The following is an 18,219-nucleotide window of genomic DNA, read 5'->3' as shown; positions in this document are numbered from 1 at the left end:
CTTAGCCCACTAAACCAGCAGATCCAGGCAAATCTTACAACTTTTCACAAGCCCATGGATCCCCACAATCTTCTCTCATTCTCATGTCAGTACAGGCTCCCTCAACATCTGCTTTGAGCTGAAATCCCTAAGAAGCAGAAAAAGGAACCCCATGTTCCCCACCACATGGGAGAGGAAATAATTAATTTCCTGCTGACAAGGTGGAAAAGACTTTAAGGCCCTTACCACTGAAAGAAATAATTGTCAAAAGCTATTTACCAATTTTTCAACAGCAAACACTTACTTCTCTGTAACCAGTTCTGCATCACCGTAACATAATTTAAGTATTAAAACATGGCATACCTTCTTCCTGTCTCTTATTTTTTTCAATAAGCTCCGCATTTTCTTTTGTTAGAAATTCTACATCATTGGTTAATGCACTATTTGTTTCTTCCAGCTAAATGAAAACAAACATTTTAAAACAAAGCACTTGCTATCCATCCAACTCATTCAAAACTGCATTTATTCCTTTAAAAATCTTAAATCAATTATGCTATTCCACACAGAATCATCATTCTTAGAATACACACTTATCTATTCACACTTCAAAACTGAACATAAACTATATATTTTACGTCAGAACCCCCTTTTGTTTACAAAAAGACACTGAATATATGTCTATATTCGAGAAAAGAACTACCTCTACTTTTATGATCCAGAAACTGCTGAACACACTTTCAGTGGGCAATAAATAACCAGCAACGGAATTTAAGAAATTAAACAAAACTTCAAAGTTATGTGGTACAATAGCTTCACTAAAACCTAAGAAAATTCTGTGTAAATGATAACATGTAGCTACCCACAACTAAATCCAGTGCATCAGCTGATAGTTATGGAATTCCAGATTTCAGGCTTTCTATAATTATTTATCATCACTCAGCCCATGCAATTTACATTTGAGTAGCATTATCTATCAGGCTGTGTCTACACTTGCATTCCTCTTTCAAAAGAAGCATGCAAATGAGGGAAACTGAAAAATTGAATGAGGTGCAGATTTACATATCTGGCACCTCATTTGCATATTCTTTCAAAAGAGCTTTTTTCAAAAGAAGAAAAGCAGTGTTGATGCAACTCTTTCGAAAGTAAACCAACAGCAAAAGAACTCTTCTTCCCATAAAAAAAAGGGAAGAAGGGTTCCTTTGCAGATGGGGTTTACTTTCAAAATAATATGCAAATAAGGTGCCAGATATGTAAATCAGCACCTCATTTGCATTTTCAATTTCCCTCATCTGCATGCCTCTTTTAAAAGGAGAATGCAAGTGTAGACACAGCCTCATGGAAAAGAGACTGGCACATATGGTATAAGGAAAGGATTTGCTTTTTGTCACGACTGCAGGGTACTGGACATGATGACCTCTAGAGGTCCCTTCCAGTTCAAGATTAGTAAAATGAACTGTAAGGCAAAATTAATATTTGTCTAGATTAGCTCCCAGTCCTAATCATTTTGCTGGATGCTATGCAAACATATTAAAAAAAAAAAAAACAACAACTACAGAAATACACTGAATGATTGTGTTATGAAAACAACAATATCTGAATTTGACAACTTAGGGATAGGAGTCCTTAGAGTGCATATTCATGCAATCATTTAAAACACAGGTTGAACCTCTCTCACCAGTGCCAAACGAGGTAATTTGCTAGACCACAGGTCAATACTGTCTAGCAGCATTACCAACATTTCCACTACTTACCGGGCTCTTAGAAGACATTTAGGGGTAAATTACAGCTAAATAACAGCAGGGAACCCAGAGCCAAGACTGGTGGCTGTAAACAAAATGTATGGGACCACAGGAAACTTGGCCACACCCAATCATTATGGATTATAGAAGTTGCTGCACTAGAGAGGTTCAATCCGTGGTCTCAAATGAAAATGGGGCATTCTGGAAAGTTAAAGATTATTTCATAGGAGTATAACACCTAAACATTAATGCAATAAGTATTACTTTAAAAAAATTAATATGGGGATGTAAAGTGAATAATAGCCGGGAAATAAAACAACACATTTTGTTTATTATGCTTAACGTTTTACTAGAGGCTTACATTAGCCAGTACATATGTACAGGAAGACAAAATGGTAGTACACAGTTTACAAGTACAGGTTGGACCTTTATAAATTGGAATTCCCTCATCTGACAGCATGCCTGGTCCTGCATCTGAGGTGTTCTGGGGCTGGAGCATTCATGCCGAAAAGCTGGGAGCCCTGCACTCAGTAAGTCTTTTCCTGTCCTCCCAGAGCTTCCAGAGCACTGCTGCATTCAAGCTCAGGGAGAGGAAGTGAGGAGCATGGACTAGAAGTAGCCGCTCAGTGGAAGAAACAGTGGCTGTGGAGGCCCCTTGGGTGGTCATGGGGGCCAGAAGTGCAACCTGGTGGCCACAGAGCTCCATTGCTCGCTGCAGGAGTACACTCCTGGCCCCCAAAGTGAGGCTCCCAGGCTGCCTTGCCTCATCCACTTGAGCACCACCCACCACCTGGCCCCACTCTGTCAATGTCAGTCCCTCTGCTGCTGCCACTGGAGTGGAGCCCTGAAGCTGGCAGCAGCAGAGGGACCAACCTTGACCTCCCCGGTCTAGCGAATTCTCAGGTTCAGGACCAGCCAGTACCCAAGGGTGCCAGACCAACAGATACACCTGTACTATAAAACATAAATATTATACTACAAATTAATAGGGTATGAGAGTCAAAATGCTGGATTACCACATTAATGTAAACATAATACAAAAATTAAAATCGTTACTCTTTGAAACTGAGATTTCCTAGCTTGTACCTTTTGATTTAAAAATATTTCACTGAGAAAAAAAAGCATCTTTCAAATCTTTTCTAAATAAGGAAAGTGATTATGTAGTCAGATCCATGAGTACACTATTAAATAAACTGTTCATGATTTTTTAAAAAGATTAGGGAGTGTGAGACAGACCAATACCTTACTTGATTTTCAACTTGGCCTCAACCCATTTTTGTGTGTCCGTATTTATTTTGGGATCTCAAATATAATTTAAACATCTAAGTAACTGAACATGCCCTCAGATCAGATACCTAAGTGGAAGCAATTATGTGTAGAAGCAATTCTGTGTACAAGCAATTCCAGATGAAAAACTGTACCTCAATTTGCACGCAAAAGAATCATGGATTTTAAATGCTTGTCTCTAAGTTTTGCACACCTCTCTCTCTCTCTCTCACACACACACACAGAGTTAGTTATAGCTTTAATGTTGGGTGGGGTATAACAATAAAGCCACTTCTTGCGCGTTGAAATAACTTACCCGTCTTACAATGTTCTCCTTATCAGTAATTTCTTGTCTATTTCTTGATGCTGCTTTCTTGCTTTCCTGAGTCAGTTCAAAATACTGTTCTTCCAGGAGAGCTCGGGCCAACTGCTCTGACTCAGCTTTGGTTTCAGCCAGATCCAACTGTGCAGCAACAGTTTCTCTGTAACAAAATGTTAAGATCTTATGTTTCATATGGAAAATATTTAACATTTGCTGGGAGAACAAATAAACCCAGACTGTACTTTTCAGCGCATCATTTGAGGGGGAAAAAAAGAAAAACATTTTATTTAAAGGCTAAATGGGAGCAAATAGCTCTACATTAAAAAGGTAGATGGCATCTGTCTCTTTTGTAGTGCATTGCATATCTCCGGTCCATACAAGCATTTGTTACATTTGAAACCTTTTCCAACCATGGTTACTGCATAATAGTTGTTGCATGTCTTGCATTCAAAGTTGAAGACACTCTCATATGATCTACTGTTTGGGAGACAGTACAAGTTACTGCAGGAGTGGTTTTTGCAGAAGCACAATTTTTTGCAACACTGTAGTGTCGAAGGGTCTACCTGCACTGCATTCAGCCATTCTGGGAGGTTACAACATAGGTGGTCTCTGTAACCTTTGATTCTAACTTGCAGCAGGCCCAAAGGGTGGATATGGTTTTACAGGGATCCCCCAGTGGAAAAAAAAATCACAGCAAAAATATATGTATGCATGGTACACTAAAACTTAAGTTGTTAAAGTCTTGATGTTAAGGCAGGTTACCAGGAGATAAAAATCCAGCAAAAACGTCCGTCTTAGACAGAAGATAATTAACGCCAATATCTATATCTGGACATTTGTATATTATATGTCTATTTGCATACTGACCAGCGTGCCTGAGGGGTCAGTTCAGGGGCCATTTTTTCAACATCTTCATTAACGATCTGGGTGATGGCATGGACTGCTGGCTTGTGGATAACACTAAGCTGGGAGCATGGGGAGAGGTCCATAGTGACAGACAACTGGGAGGACTGAGCCAAAAGAAATCTTATGAGGTTCAACAAGGACAAGTGCAGAATCCTACTCTTAAAATAGAGCACTAGTACAGGCTTAGTCAGTCTGCAACATAGGAGAAAGAGAAAGAGAGGATATTTAATACAGCCTTCAACTACCCAAAGGTGGGTTCCAAAGAGGATTGAGCTAGTCTGTTGCCAGTGGTGGCAAACAACAGACCAAGCAGCAATGATCTCAAATTAGAGTGGGGGGATGGTCTAGGTTGGATATTAGGAAAAATTATTTCAGCTACGAGAGTGGTGAAACACTGGAATGGGTTTCCTAAGGAGACGGCAGAAGATCCATTGTTAGAGGTTTTAAAGCCCTGTCTTGACAAAGCCCTGGCTGGGATGATTTAGTTCGGGTTTATTCTTCTTTGAACAGGGGTTGGACTAGATCATCTCCTGAGGTCTCTTCCTGTCCTGATCTCCTGTGATTCTACGACAAAGTGTGAATGGTGTGATTTCAAAAATCTAAGTGAGAAAATCTACAGGAAGCAAGAAATTGGAGGAGAATATCTTCTTTATTCATAAAGACAAAAGATTGGTCTAGCATACACAGAAGTGCAAATGAACACATTGAATCTTTCACCTAGGACGCAAGACTGACAGCTTGTCTCATGAAGGAAGCAACACAGGCAATCTAAATGTGAAGCACTGCAAGGATTTTGGGCAACCTATACAGTTAATGAGCTACTCTGATGCCTTAAGTCTCGGCTCCTGAATGTGCTTTATGATTCTATTTTATACATAACTGTTTTCAATACTTTCAATTGCTACTACTTGAATCTTCATTCTTCGTTAAATAAACATACTTCATTTTCCTACGAGCATATGTAACTGCTGAACACTGATCCCAGATGGAATTTGCAAACTGGGGTCTAATATTTCTTTGGAAGCAGCAAACCTGTGAAAACTAAGAGACCATCCATGAGACAATGAGCTCGAGAATCCAGGGAGAACTCTGGAGGGTCCAAGAGCTGGGGTGTGACAATCATTAACCTACAGAGAGTAGGAGCCAGCAAACTTTGCAATGTGGAGTGTCAACATTTGACCTCTATGTACAGTCCATGTGTCAGCGTTACATTTTAAAGCCACTAATAGTCCTACTTACAATAGTTTCATTAATAAATAAAGACTCAGAGCTTTACTGTTTAGGTGGCGGCTGGCAGCATTACTTGGTCTTTTGTTAATCCATAGGCAGGCATGCCTTTGACCAAGTTCCCAGCTTCATGGGGGAGGAAGGGCAGGGCCTTGTGTGCAGATGAAAATCAGCTTGCATGCCACTCTTTGCAGCTGTGTCAGAGGTTGCTGACCCCAGCTATAGAGTAAGAGTGGGGCTTACAGGGAGTAAAGACAGTGTTTGGGTTGCTTATGGGGCGTGCTGCCAGTGTTCGTGGCATTAGGAAGTTGACCCACACCTAGTACAGTACAAAGATTTCTTATGTTAAGGGAAGACTGTAGCGAGCTGCCTCCAATCCAGGGGAGCATCACAGCTCACAGGGGACACTCGTAATTTCACCAAACCATGTTAAAGCCAGTTGAAGTTTTTCCTACTGTTTGAGGTAATATTAAAGGCCTTGCTGGACAGCAAAATAAAAATATGCTTTTACGGTTCAAGGACAACTGTGCTTCAGCTGAACCCCTGAATTATTGTAGTTTTACGATAGAAGGCACCAGTGTAGGCAGACAACAATCAGATATCATGTATAGCTCTAATTGAAAATGTGTATAATATACACCCTGCTGACAGGGTGAGGAAATAAAAATACCCCACAAGATGACAAAATGGGATTGTGAAAGGAAGGGGGAGACACCAAGACAGCTGAAGGGACTGTCTCTTCTCCCCACCTTGGGAACTGAGACACTCCTATGTTTTCTTGTTCAAGGCTGCGATTTGCCAATATTCTCTCATCTTATTTAATAATATGCTGTCTCCTCTCTCCTTCCCTTCATTCTTCCCAAATCCACAATGAATATATTGCTTTTCACATGCTCTCATTTAGTCTTAAGACTTGTCTGCAGTACGGATGCAAACCTATGACTATGCTTCTCAAGGACCACAAGTTCTGTAATATAGACAGACAGGTGCCGAAACTTTTCTGAGTAGAGATTATGAAATAGACAGCTATAATTTTGCATCAATAGAACAAATTATTGAACAGAAAACAGTTTTAAGTAATAGTCTTTCACAAGTTTTGAAATAGCAAAATTATAAATTCTTTACTTATGAAACTGCACAAACATGGATACACGATTGGTTTGGTTGTAGTACTACAGGTTTAGAATGAGATTGAAAATAACTTCATTAAAATTCTCTGTCAGGAAATTATTTATTAGATCACAACTACATGCAGTTACCAGGCTAACATTTTCTGAAGAGGTAGGAGTGAGTCTTACAAAAAAATTACGAATAAAACTACAAAAAAAAAATTCAAAATGCCAGATATTTCTAAACAATCAGGACTAAATTTCTCCAAAAACCCTGAAGTCTAGTCCAAGAAAATTAACATAACTCCTGACTCCATTCTTAATTATCTATTGATATAACGAAAATCCTATGTATTCATCACATTACAAGGCATGTGATATTTTTATAAGTAGTCATTTTTCAGCATTACTGGAGGATTTTTTTTTTATTTTGAATTCAGGGCTTCAAGACTGACAAACTACTACTGTGTACAGTAAACATTTTTCTAGCTGAAAATTTAAAATGGACATACTTTTCATTTTGCAATTCCTGTATTCTTCTTTGAGTTTCTTTATTCTTCTCCTCAATTTCTTCTTTAAGCTCTTTAACCTGAGTTTTGTAAAGTGTCTGTAAGGGAAGCATTGCAAAGAAATCATTATTCAAATCCCTCCTTAAAACTCTCCTTTGCTGGGATTCCTACAAAAAAAATTCACAAGTTAGACACCTACTACAGCCACAGCACTGCAGGTTCTGCTGACTAATATTGTTTCATTGTTTCCTTGTATCTCCCTGTCTGTAGGCATCCATTGTTTGTTATTTTATACTTAGATGGCAAGCTCTTGAAAGCAGAGACTGTATTTTTGTTCTGTGTGCACAGCGTAATCCTTGGGATCCTGGTTCATGACTGGGACTCCTAAGTACCAGGGTAATACAAACAACAGTAATAACAAACTTTAAAGAAATATTTTACTTGCAAGAAATACAGCCAACAATTAAGATAATACAGATTAATGATTTTGTTTAACTATATAAATTCATGAATCAGAGAAGAGAATCAGGGTAAAAACACTGTACTTCTGGTATTCTCATTAGTACAATGTTACACAACTCATGATACGTACAATGAAGCTACCATGAAGCACAGGCACTGGAATTAGGAGCACAGGGGATGCTGAAGCACCCAGTAGCTTGAAGTGGTTTCTGTTACATTGAGGGTTTCCAATTTGATTCAACAGCTCTACTCTGCAAACAGATAAAAATTGTTCCCATGCCCTTACCAGGAAGTTTAGTTAAATTACAAACATCTTTGTAGTGAGTATTATGACAAATACTGCAACAGCATGCATCATCACTGGGTACCATATTGCATTAATTCTACTGCCTGAATGATTTATGAATTGCTGTCTATGCCACCCGGGGTTGGCGGTGGCACCATAATTCCTGGAATCAAAAACAGTAGGGATTATTAATGTGAATCACTCAGATTATGCACACTTCAAGAGACACACCACACCCTGGGGAGAGTTACATATACCTGTCCAGACACCATTAGACAAAGAAAGAGCTCTTTGCATAAAAAGGCTGAGTTTAAACAAACTGTACAGCTCCTTTTTTTTTTTTTTAAACAAACAGACAGGACCTTCTCTCCAAGGGAGGGTGGTGGGGGACCCAAGCCTGATCTACTAGCATGCCAAAACACCAATAGGTGACCTCTAGAAATCTTTTGGGGTATGTCTACACTACAGCATAAAGTCAATTTTAAGGCAGTTAGCTCAATTTTACAATGTGACTGTCTGCACTGTAAACACCATTAGGGGGATTTTAACGGGCACTAAGGTCAACATTCTTTCATCACCCATCCGATGAGGTGTCATGCCAAGTTCAAATTTAAAAGGTTGAATTAAAGCTAGTGTTGAAACAGCGTTCCTTTAAATTACTTTTATTGGTCTCCCACAATGTCCAGAATGTGCACACTGGTTGTTTTGACCTCCCCTGCTCTCCAGGCGTACAGGAAGTGAAAACAGGAAGCCCGATAATTTGAATTAATTTCTTTATGACCAGCGTGGCGATTCTATCTAGCCGTGAAAGAAAGTCCCAGCATGTAGCCATCAAGAAAACCAGAATCTTATTTTGGCTGACAGACTAGCCCCAGCCCCACCACACCACATGACAGCTTGGTTGTGGGGACCAGACACCGGCACATCATACAGTGGCATGTCCTGCCCTGCGCCCACCATAGGATATAGCAAGAGAGCCCAAGAAGCTTCTTTTCTGAGCTTCACGTTTGTAAGGGGCAGCCCCCACCCTCTTCTCCCCCCCAGGTGCGATGCAGTCAGTAGTCCAGCACTCACCAGACCACATAGCTAGCCTTCCCCCATGAGGTTCCAGGCGACTGGCAGGCTAACCCCAACCCCACCACATGCCAGTTGCACACTGCGGAACATGCTTCCAGACAGCAGTATGTCCTGGCCTGTATGGGGTGAAGGCTTCTGCGCTTCACATTTTCTGGGGGCTCCCCCAGTGCCAGGGACTAGCTCCACCGGCAGCACCTATTTTCGGGGCTGACTGGGCCCTGAGAGGCAACACACGTTGGGAGGATGGCTTACCCTGAGGCACCTCTTTTCTTGGCCAAAGAAACTCGCTGACCTCACCATGTCAACTTTGTCCCTCAGCTTACCTTTGTCAGCTGAAGTTTTGTTGGGGGTAAAGGCAGACCTTGGTGGCACCTATTTTTGAGGCTGGCCCCCTGTCTAGGCATACAACTGAGAGAAAAATGTCAACAGGTTACACAGGAACTGTCCCCACTCCTGGGCAGCATGAATTTTCCAGGCTGGTCCCCTTGCCTAAGAAACCCACTGACCAAACCATGTCAACAGGCCCCAGACTCCTGTTCCAGTACTCCCTCTTCTCAAAGCACATGGCTGGGGAAGCCACAGCCTCTGCAGTGGGCTGCTTGCTGTATTTTCACCAGTGGAAGAGTAGCTGAGCAATCTGTTGACATGCAACAATCAGCTGGGTGCTCCCCTATTTTTCAAAGTCACTGTTTCTCTTTCCCTTGGGATTCCCTACTTTTTCTTCTTTCCTGCTTTCTTTGAGAATTATACCAAACAAACCCATCAGATCAGCCCAGCCAGGGCTTTGTCGAGGCAAGACTTAAACACCTCCAGGGATGGAGACTCCACTACTTCCCTGGGGAGACCATTCCAATGCTTCACCACCCTCCTAGTGAAAAAGTTTTTCCTAATGTTCAACTTGGACCTTTCCAACCGCAACTTCACACCACTGTTCCATGCTCTGCCATCCGTGACCACTGTGAACAGCCTCTCTCCAGCCTCTTTGCAACCTCCCTTCAGTAAGTTGAAGGCCGTTATCAAGTCCCCCCCTCAGTCTTCTCTGCTGCAGACTAAACAGTCCTAGTTCCCTCAACCTTTCGTCATAGGTCATATGCTCCAGCCCCTGAATTATTGTGGTCACCCTCTGCTGGACCCTCTCCAGTGTATCCAGATCCTTCCTATAACTGGGGGCCCAGAACTGGACACAGTACTCCAGATGCGACCTCACCAAAGCCGAATAAAGAGGAACAATCACTTCTCTAGATCTGCTGGCAACACTCCTCTTGATGCAACCTAACATGCCATTAGCCTTCTTGGCTACAATGGCACAATGTTGACTCATGTATAGCTTCTCGTCCACTACAACTCCCAGGTCCTTTTCTGCAGAACTACTACTGAGCCAGTCGGACCTCAGCCTGTAACAATGATTGGGATTCTTCCGGCCCAAGAGCAGGACTCTGCATTTCTCCTTATTGAACCTCATCAGATATCTTCCATCTTGTCTAAGTCACTCTGGACCCTACCCCTACCCTCCAGCGTATCTACCTCTCGCCTTAGCTTAGTGTTATCTGCAAACTTGCTGAGGTTGCAATCCAACCCCTCATCCAAGTCTTTGATAAATACGTTGAACAGAACAGGACCCAGAACTGAACCTTGGGGCACTCCACTAGAAACCGACCGCCATCCTGACATCGAGCTGTTGATCGCTAGCTGCTGGGCCCGACCTTCTAGTCAGCTTTCTTCCCATCTTACCATTCATTTATCCAATCCACATTCCTTTAACTTTCTGACAAGAATATTGTGGGAGACCATACCAAAAACTCTGCTAAAGTCAAGATAAATCACATCCATTGATTTTCCCCTATCCAGAGACAGTTATCTCATTGTAGAAACTAATCAGATTGGTCAGGCATGACTTGCCTTTCATGAATCCATGCTGACTATTCCTGATCACTTCCCGTCCTCCAAGTGCCTCAAAATGACTTCCTTGAGGAGCCCTCCATAATTTTTCCAGGGGCTGATGTAAGACTGACTGGCCTATAGTCCTCTGGATCATCCTTCTTCCCTTTTTTAAAGATGGGCACTACGTTTGCCTTCTTCCAATCATTCGGGATCTCTCCTGATCTTCAAATTTTTAAAAGATAATGGCCAAGGGCATCATCAACGACATAAAACAACTCCCTCAGAACCCTCGGATGAATTAGGTACGGGCCCATGGATTTATGTACTTTTAGCTTTTTTAGATAGCTCCTAACCTGTTCTTTCCCCACCAAAGGGTCCACCTTCATCCCACAGTGCATCACTTATCACATTAGTCTGGGAGCTGTCCTTGTCCGTGAAGACAGAGGCAAAGAAAGCATTAAGGACTTCAGCTTTCCCTACATCATCTGTCACTGGGTTACCTCGCTCATCCAGTAGGGGCCCCACGCCCTCTCTGATCACCTTCTTCTTGCTAACATGCCTGTAGAAACTTGTTTTGTTATCCTTCACATTCCTCGCGAGTCGCAGTTCCAGTTGCACTTTTGCCTTCCTGATAACTGCCCTACATTCTCGAGCTATACCTTTATATCCCTCCCTAGACATCTGTCCAAGTTTCCACTTTTTGTAAGATCCCTTTTTGTGCCTAAGTTTTCCAAGGATTCCCCCAGTAGCCAGTCTGGTCTCCTACCATATTTACTTCTCTTGCTGCACATAGGGATGGTTTCTTTCTGTGCCTTCAATAGGGCTTCCTTAAAATACTGCCAGTTTTCCTGGACTCCTTTTCCCTTCATGGTAGCATCCCAGGGGATTCTGCCCATCAGGTTCCTGAAGGAGTCTAAGTCTGCTTCTCTGAAGTCCAAGGTGTGTAATTTACTACTCTCTTTCCTTCCTTTGGTCAGGATCCTGAAGTCTACCATCTCATGATCCTGTTCCTCCCTGTTTGTAAGCAGCAGGTCAAGCCGCGCATGACCTCTGGTCGGGTCCTTCAGCACTTGTACCAAGAAGTGATCCTTAACATTCTCCAGAAACTTCCTGGACTGCTTGTATACCGCCGTACTGGTCTCCCAACACGTCAGGATAACTGAAGTCCCCCATGATAACGAGAGCCTGTGATCTGGAAACTTCCGTCAGTTGTCCAAAAAAGCCTTATCTACCTCATCATCCTGATTTGGCAGCCTGTAGCAGACACCAACCACCACCTCTCCAGTGCTGCCTACACCACTAAGCTTCACCCATAGATTCTCAACAGGCTTTTCTTCTTCTAGGTACCGGAGTTCCAAGCAATCATAGTGCTCTCTTACATACAGTGCAACTCCTCCTCCTTTTCTCTCTTGCCTGTTCTTCCTGAACAGTTTATACCCTTTCACAACAGCACTCCAGTCATGTGAGTCATCCCACTAAGTCTCTGTTATCCCAAACAAGTCATAGTTCTTGGACTGGGCCAGGGTTTCTAATTCCTCCTCCTGGTTGCCCAGGCTTCGGGCATTGGTGTACAGACACCTTAGATAACCAGTCCATCTCCCTGCCCTCTCTACTCAAACCAGGAGTCTACTTTTGTTGTACATTCCTCTTTGCATTTCTCCCCGGCCTCCAAGTTCCTTTCTCCCCTCAGGGTTTTGGTCACTGTCCCCCAGCGAACCTAGTTTAAAGCTCTCCTCACTAAGTTTGCAAGCCTACCTGCAAAAATGCTCCTTCCTCTCCTGGTTAGGTGGATCCCACCTCTTCCCAATAATCCTTGTGCCAGGAACAGCATCCCTTGATCGAAGAATCCAAAGCTTTCTCTCCAACACCACCTGCGTAACCATGCATTTACTTCCTCAATTCGACAGTCTCTACCTAGCCCTTTCCCTTCTACAGGAAGGATGGATGAGAACACCGCTTGCACTCCAAATTCTTCGACCCTTCTTCCCAGCACCACATACTCCACAGTAACCTGCTCAAGGTCATTCTTGGCCATATCATTAGTTCCCACATGCAGAAGTAGGAAGACGCAGTATTCTGAAGGCTTGAGCAGTTTTGTAAGGCTCTTAGTCACATCCTGAATTCGAGCTCCCAGTAAACAGCCCACCTCATGAGATTCCAGGTCCGGTCAGTCAGCACATGCATGGTTCAGTCCCTCTTAGGAGGGAGCCCCCAACCACCACCACCCATCTTTTTCTTATTGGGGTAGTGGTCATTGAACCCCTACCCCCAGGACTACACTTCCCATGTCTTGCAGTAGAAGCAGTTCCCTTCCAATTTCTTCTCTGTGAGGCTCCTTCCAAAGCATTCACCACCTCAGAACTGGTGGAGAGAGCCTGAAAGCAATTACTTATCTCTATATCGATGGCGGGGGGGGACACGTGTACTGGCCTTCTTTTTCTTCTAGAAGTTACATGCTGCCAGCTCTCTGCTTCATCGCTTACCACCCTTCCCGGTTCTTGTGCCTGCCGTGCTTGCAAGATTAAACACTCCCTTCTGTTGAGGAAATCTTCATCCTCCCTGATTGAGCGTAGGGTCGACACTTGAGCCTCCAGTCCTCTAATTTTTTCTTCTAAAATGAAGACCATCTTGCATTTAGTGCAGATGAAATCCTTTCTTTCCTCAGGGAGGAAGACAAACATGGCACATCCCAAGCAGGTAACAATAGCAGACTTGTCACTATCCATGCCTGCCATCTTAGAACAGGGATTTAAAAGAAAGGCAAGGGTCCCTGGCCCCTTCCACTCCCTTCCAAACTCCCTCTCTAAACGCCCTGTTTGCAGTCCCTGTTAACTCCCTCTCTAAACTCCATTTGCAGTCCCCCGTTCGCAAGCTCACCTGTTCACTTGGACACTGCTTTATAAAGCCCTGAATTGCCTCAAAGTCCCTCCCCTTACTGAGGCGCAGCTGATCAGCAGAGGCTTCTAGATAGCAAGCAGTTTCCAGCTGCCAGTCCCAGTCCACCCTCCATTGGGACGGGGGGGGGGAAAGGAGGAAAAAAAAATTAACAAATCCTCCAGCCCAAATGACACACACTGCAAGGCCCTGAATACACTACTAATACAAAATGTGTTCTTCTATAAGGTGCCACAGGATTTCTCATTGTTTCCTCTTTACTTGCTTTTTCCACACTTGTCATGATTTTATAGACATCTTTCATGCCCACTTCTGTCAACTCTTTTCCCAGATGAAAAGTCCCAGTCTTATTAATGTCTCCTTCTCTAGAAACTGTTCCAGATCCCAACTATTTTTGTTGCCCTTCTCTGAATGTTTCTAATGTCAAGATATCTTTTTTGAGATGAGGCAACATCTGCATGCAGTATTCAAAATGTGGGTGTACCATGAATCTATATCAAAATCTTCAAAGCCTTGCTGAACTTGACCGAATTATCTTCTTCTGGATACATGTGCAATACTGCAGAAAATTGACCTGCTTAAGGTCAATCTTCTAGGGGTTGATTTCACACGTGTGAAATCTAGCTCTCAGGGGTTGCAGTCAACCCCTGTACTTCTCACAAAAGGCAAAGAGTAAGGAAGCCTGAAGGGAGAAACTCTCCAGCCAACCTTCTCCTGTTAAGACAGACAAGTTAGCTGAGCATAGATACGTCGATTTTAGCTATGCAATTGTCATAGCTAAAATTCAGTATCTGCGGTCGACTTCTATGTCAGGTGTAGACACAAACTATGTCTTTCCATCCACTTCTTTACAAGACGACACAGAACCTTCACAAGCCCCTGCCTCAATATTTTAGCACTTTACTCCAACCTTTCAGATGCTGATTTAAATGTTGGGGCAGTTGGTGTCTTCAGCATCGAGAGAGATACCAGTGCTGGTACAAGATCTGTCTTCAGTGCTGTTGTCCATGGGGAAATATTTGGAGTCATCAGTCCACCTGATGCAGCCTTATATAACAAGATCTAGAGACCCCTAAAAAGAGTATTCAAAATCAGTACGTCTGGATCCAATGCCACTTTCCTGGATTGTTCCAGAAGGTGGATCATCAATCTTGCTTCTCATAGTCCTCACAAAGGAGAAGATGGAGACCAGGAACCTGAATCAGTTACAGGACTCTCCTTAGTAGACTAGGTATCTGTCAAGCCAGTCTTTCATCAGAATTAGTCCACTGCAGGATAGGCAGGCTTTGAAGCCTATCATTTCTAAAACCCTGTGCACTCAACAAGCACTATGACAGATTAAGGCGACAATGAAAAAAACCCAAAGTTTGTTAAGAAGAGGCTCAGAACAATATCAAAAAGTTTAGCTGAAACTAAGATCTAGTGGGTCAGACATTAGCTATGTTCTGTCTCATTGGCATAAGGAGTGAGACAGACTTGAGGGAGGGGTGAGGTTGTCCACGCTCTTAACCCACCCTTACCCCCCCCGAAATCACTTGCCTCAGGTAGGAGCATGAAAAGACACAGGGTACACGCAGAGTGCCAACAAACATGACTAGTCAAAAAATCAAGTCTTGGACGATTGAGCGGCATAAACATCTAGGCAGTGGTTCCAAATCTTTTTCAGTAATATGGCACACTTCGACGAGACAAACTCCTCCACGGTACACTCACTTTCCTCAGCTGAATCAAATTCTCATAAACATCACATTTACTATGATTACAGCCTTACTAGAGAGGTTTGCAACACAGCAGTGCATACAATGAGCTAAATGAGGATCAAAGGCATTCAAGTTTCAAATTCACCACAAAACAAACTGTCTTCAACAGCAAGCAAAGACACATTTTCAAAATCTGCTCAATGTCATACTAGGGATGTTGAGTAATCGAGTAAGGGCTGAAAATTTTATCAATTACTTGATTACTCCTGGTAGGGAGGGGAACACAGATCACAGAGCAGGCTCCCTTTCCCTCCAGCCCTTTGGAGCTGGGCTGCAGTATTTAAACCATGTCCCAGCTCCAACAAGCATCCACTCTCATTCCCTCCCTGCTTGACACAGAAGGGAGGAGGAGCAGGCTCCCTGCCAGTCCATTCGGGACGGAAACCAACATTTCAGTGCTCCCAGCAGGAACAGGCTGCTGCAGGGTCAGCATTTCTCTTCATGGTAGCTCAAAAAATAGTCACTGTGGGAGGAATAATCGTGACCCTGTGCCAGGAGGGAAAATTGCCAAAATTTCACGACACTCTTGGACAGTTCTCACAGCACACCAGTGCATCATGGCACACCAGTTGACAACCACTGATCTAGGATGTTCTCCATGCTGAGAAACAATTAATAGTTTTGAAAAGCTGTCTCTCCTTAGGTTAGACTTGAACTGCAGAAACATAAAGCTACAGAACAGTTCCACAATACCCAGTGAACAAGACATTTATATTCTAAAAGATTATTTTCTAGCCAGCCAAAATCCAAGGCTATTAAGTCAAACACAGTAAATATATTCCATGTAAGAAAAGTTACTGATTAATAGCAAGAAGAGATAGGGAATGTGCAATCACGGACTCTAGTGCAATTCTTCACTGTCTGGTTGTTTGGTTTCTGTGACATATGGGTAGATAAATATTAACCTATACCACTGAGTGAAACACTTTGAAAATCTTCTGATAAAAAGCTTTTAACTTAAAGGTTGGCCTGATTGTGAATCAAGAATCCCACATACAAAAGGAATGGGTTTTGTGGGCATGAAGAGTCATTTGACCAAATGACTTGGTATAATACTAGATACTAAAAGGTATATTTAAAATTATGTAGGTTGCAAAATCAAGTACTCAGTTAAGATATGCTAGATTTAGCGTTGTCTACTCAAGCTTAATTCAATCCCTACATATTCAACTTGCCCAGTGGCAGCGGGGAGGAAACATGCCTGCAGTGGGGGGAAGAAAAAAAATTGTATGTGTGGCCATGTAGTTACAGTCACATAATGTATATACATAAACAGGCACAAATAAGGCTGTAGAGAAAACTAAATCTGACATTTTCCTAATTTTTTAAAAAAAGTAAAAACAAATTCTATTATATACAACTGGAACAACTGTGCTAGTCATGCATCATCATCATCTGACCCATCACCCTGAACAACATAGCACAGATTTCTACCCCATGAGCTATAAACGTAAGCACATGAATGCTGGCAGCACTAGCAGCAAGCTGTTATCCAGAGGAATGGATAGGACACTGGGACCATACACTGAGTTTTAGAGGCAATAGGCTGGTCTAAATTTTTAAAGGTTTCCTGTTCAGTTACTATTTTTTACAAAATGCCAAAATTTTCTTGAGAAATGCGAGTGATGTATAAGAAATAATTATTTTTAGCAATTTATATTTCAGCTAAACTTCAATGGACTCTCATGGGACAAAGGAAAGACACTCCTGCAGCACAAGGGCGTACTTCTTGAAAAATTTAAAAGGCAAAAATAGAAATGTTAGAGTTTTAAAGGTCACAATTATTTTTTTTATCAAGAACAGTTAGACAACCAAAATATATGGATCACTACCTGCCTGATCTGTAATATCTTACATGGTGGGAGTCAGGACTAAGCCAAAATTTCCTCAAATGCTAAGTCTTTGCAAACAGAAAAGTTTATTAACCTTAATATCCAATTTATCTAGGTCAGTAATTATCAATTAATGTTGCCTTTGTAGAGGCTGATATTGGACTACTGTACGTCTCTCTGTTATCTGTGTTACAAAGATTTGAAATGGTGCAGAAGAAAACCACAAGAATGATTTAAGACCAGATAAAATACCATACACAGAGAGAGGCTTAAAAATTTCAATACGCTTACTTCACTTTATAAAGAAGGACAAAATAGAATGCAGCGTATAAGTACCCTCATAACAGGGTAGATAAAACCAATGATTTTTTTAAAAAAAATCAGATATTTAAAAATTTAAATTGGATTTTCTTGTTTTTTTAAACAAATTTCTGATTTAAAAATAAGTTACAATTAAATCTCATGACAAAATATGCTAGATCTCCAACTACAATCTGATAAAAACAAACCAAGTTTGCCCAGCCTAACTAACAGCTCTTGCTTCTCAAATGTTCTGAACTTTCAATTTCTGTTTCTCAACTGACTAAGGTAACATAGACCAAGAAATACACAGGCTAACTAGGACTGTTTTTGTTCTGTGATTATGTGGTGGTGGACTTGGGCCAAGAACAGCAGAGTCATTAGTTAAGACGTTTTCTTAAAGACAAAGAGACAATATTTTGGAAAGGACAGAGGCAGCGTAGAAAGGAACTTAAAAATTGCCCTGAAAGAGACAGAAAAAATGGAAGACATTATTCATGCATGAGCACGCACACACACTTTGGCCACAAAACACCCATCATATGGTCTCTCTTACACCCAGAAGCTATTTGAGAATATTTTGAAGAAATTCATTCCCTGCATAAAAAAGGAAAATGTGTCAAGTTTAAGCAGTGCAGGAAGACGATGCAAGGTCTGTTTTCAAGAATG

At 42.0% G+C, this 18,219-nt stretch overlaps 1 protein-coding gene across 3 annotated transcripts in view; it reads right to left on the bottom strand.

The window, feature by feature from the left end:
* The window catches only part of ROCK1 (Rho associated coiled-coil containing protein kinase 1), a 177,726-nt gene that overhangs the window by 42,870 nt on the left and 116,637 nt on the right, over positions 1 to 18,219 (bottom strand). For all 3 annotated transcript variants that reach the window (XR_012644448.1, XM_074987345.1, XM_074987346.1), the window contains exons 22-24: positions 7,061 to 7,155; positions 3,301 to 3,466; positions 343 to 436 (exon numbers count right to left, since the gene is read on the bottom strand). Coding sequence is in view for 2 of the 3 variants with exons in the window: in XM_074987345.1 (XP_074843446.1) it covers positions 343 to 436; positions 3,301 to 3,466; positions 7,061 to 7,155 (355 nt within the window). In the remaining variant the exon portion in view is untranslated. The remainder of the gene's footprint in view (positions 1 to 342; positions 437 to 3,300; positions 3,467 to 7,060; positions 7,156 to 18,219) is intronic.

This window comes from Carettochelys insculpta, chromosome 2 (genome assembly GCF_033958435.1).
Source record: "Carettochelys insculpta isolate YL-2023 chromosome 2, ASM3395843v1, whole genome shotgun sequence".
Taxonomy (NCBI): domain Eukaryota; kingdom Metazoa; phylum Chordata; order Testudines; family Carettochelyidae; genus Carettochelys; species Carettochelys insculpta.
This window is presented reverse-complemented; position numbering and strand designations above follow the sequence as displayed.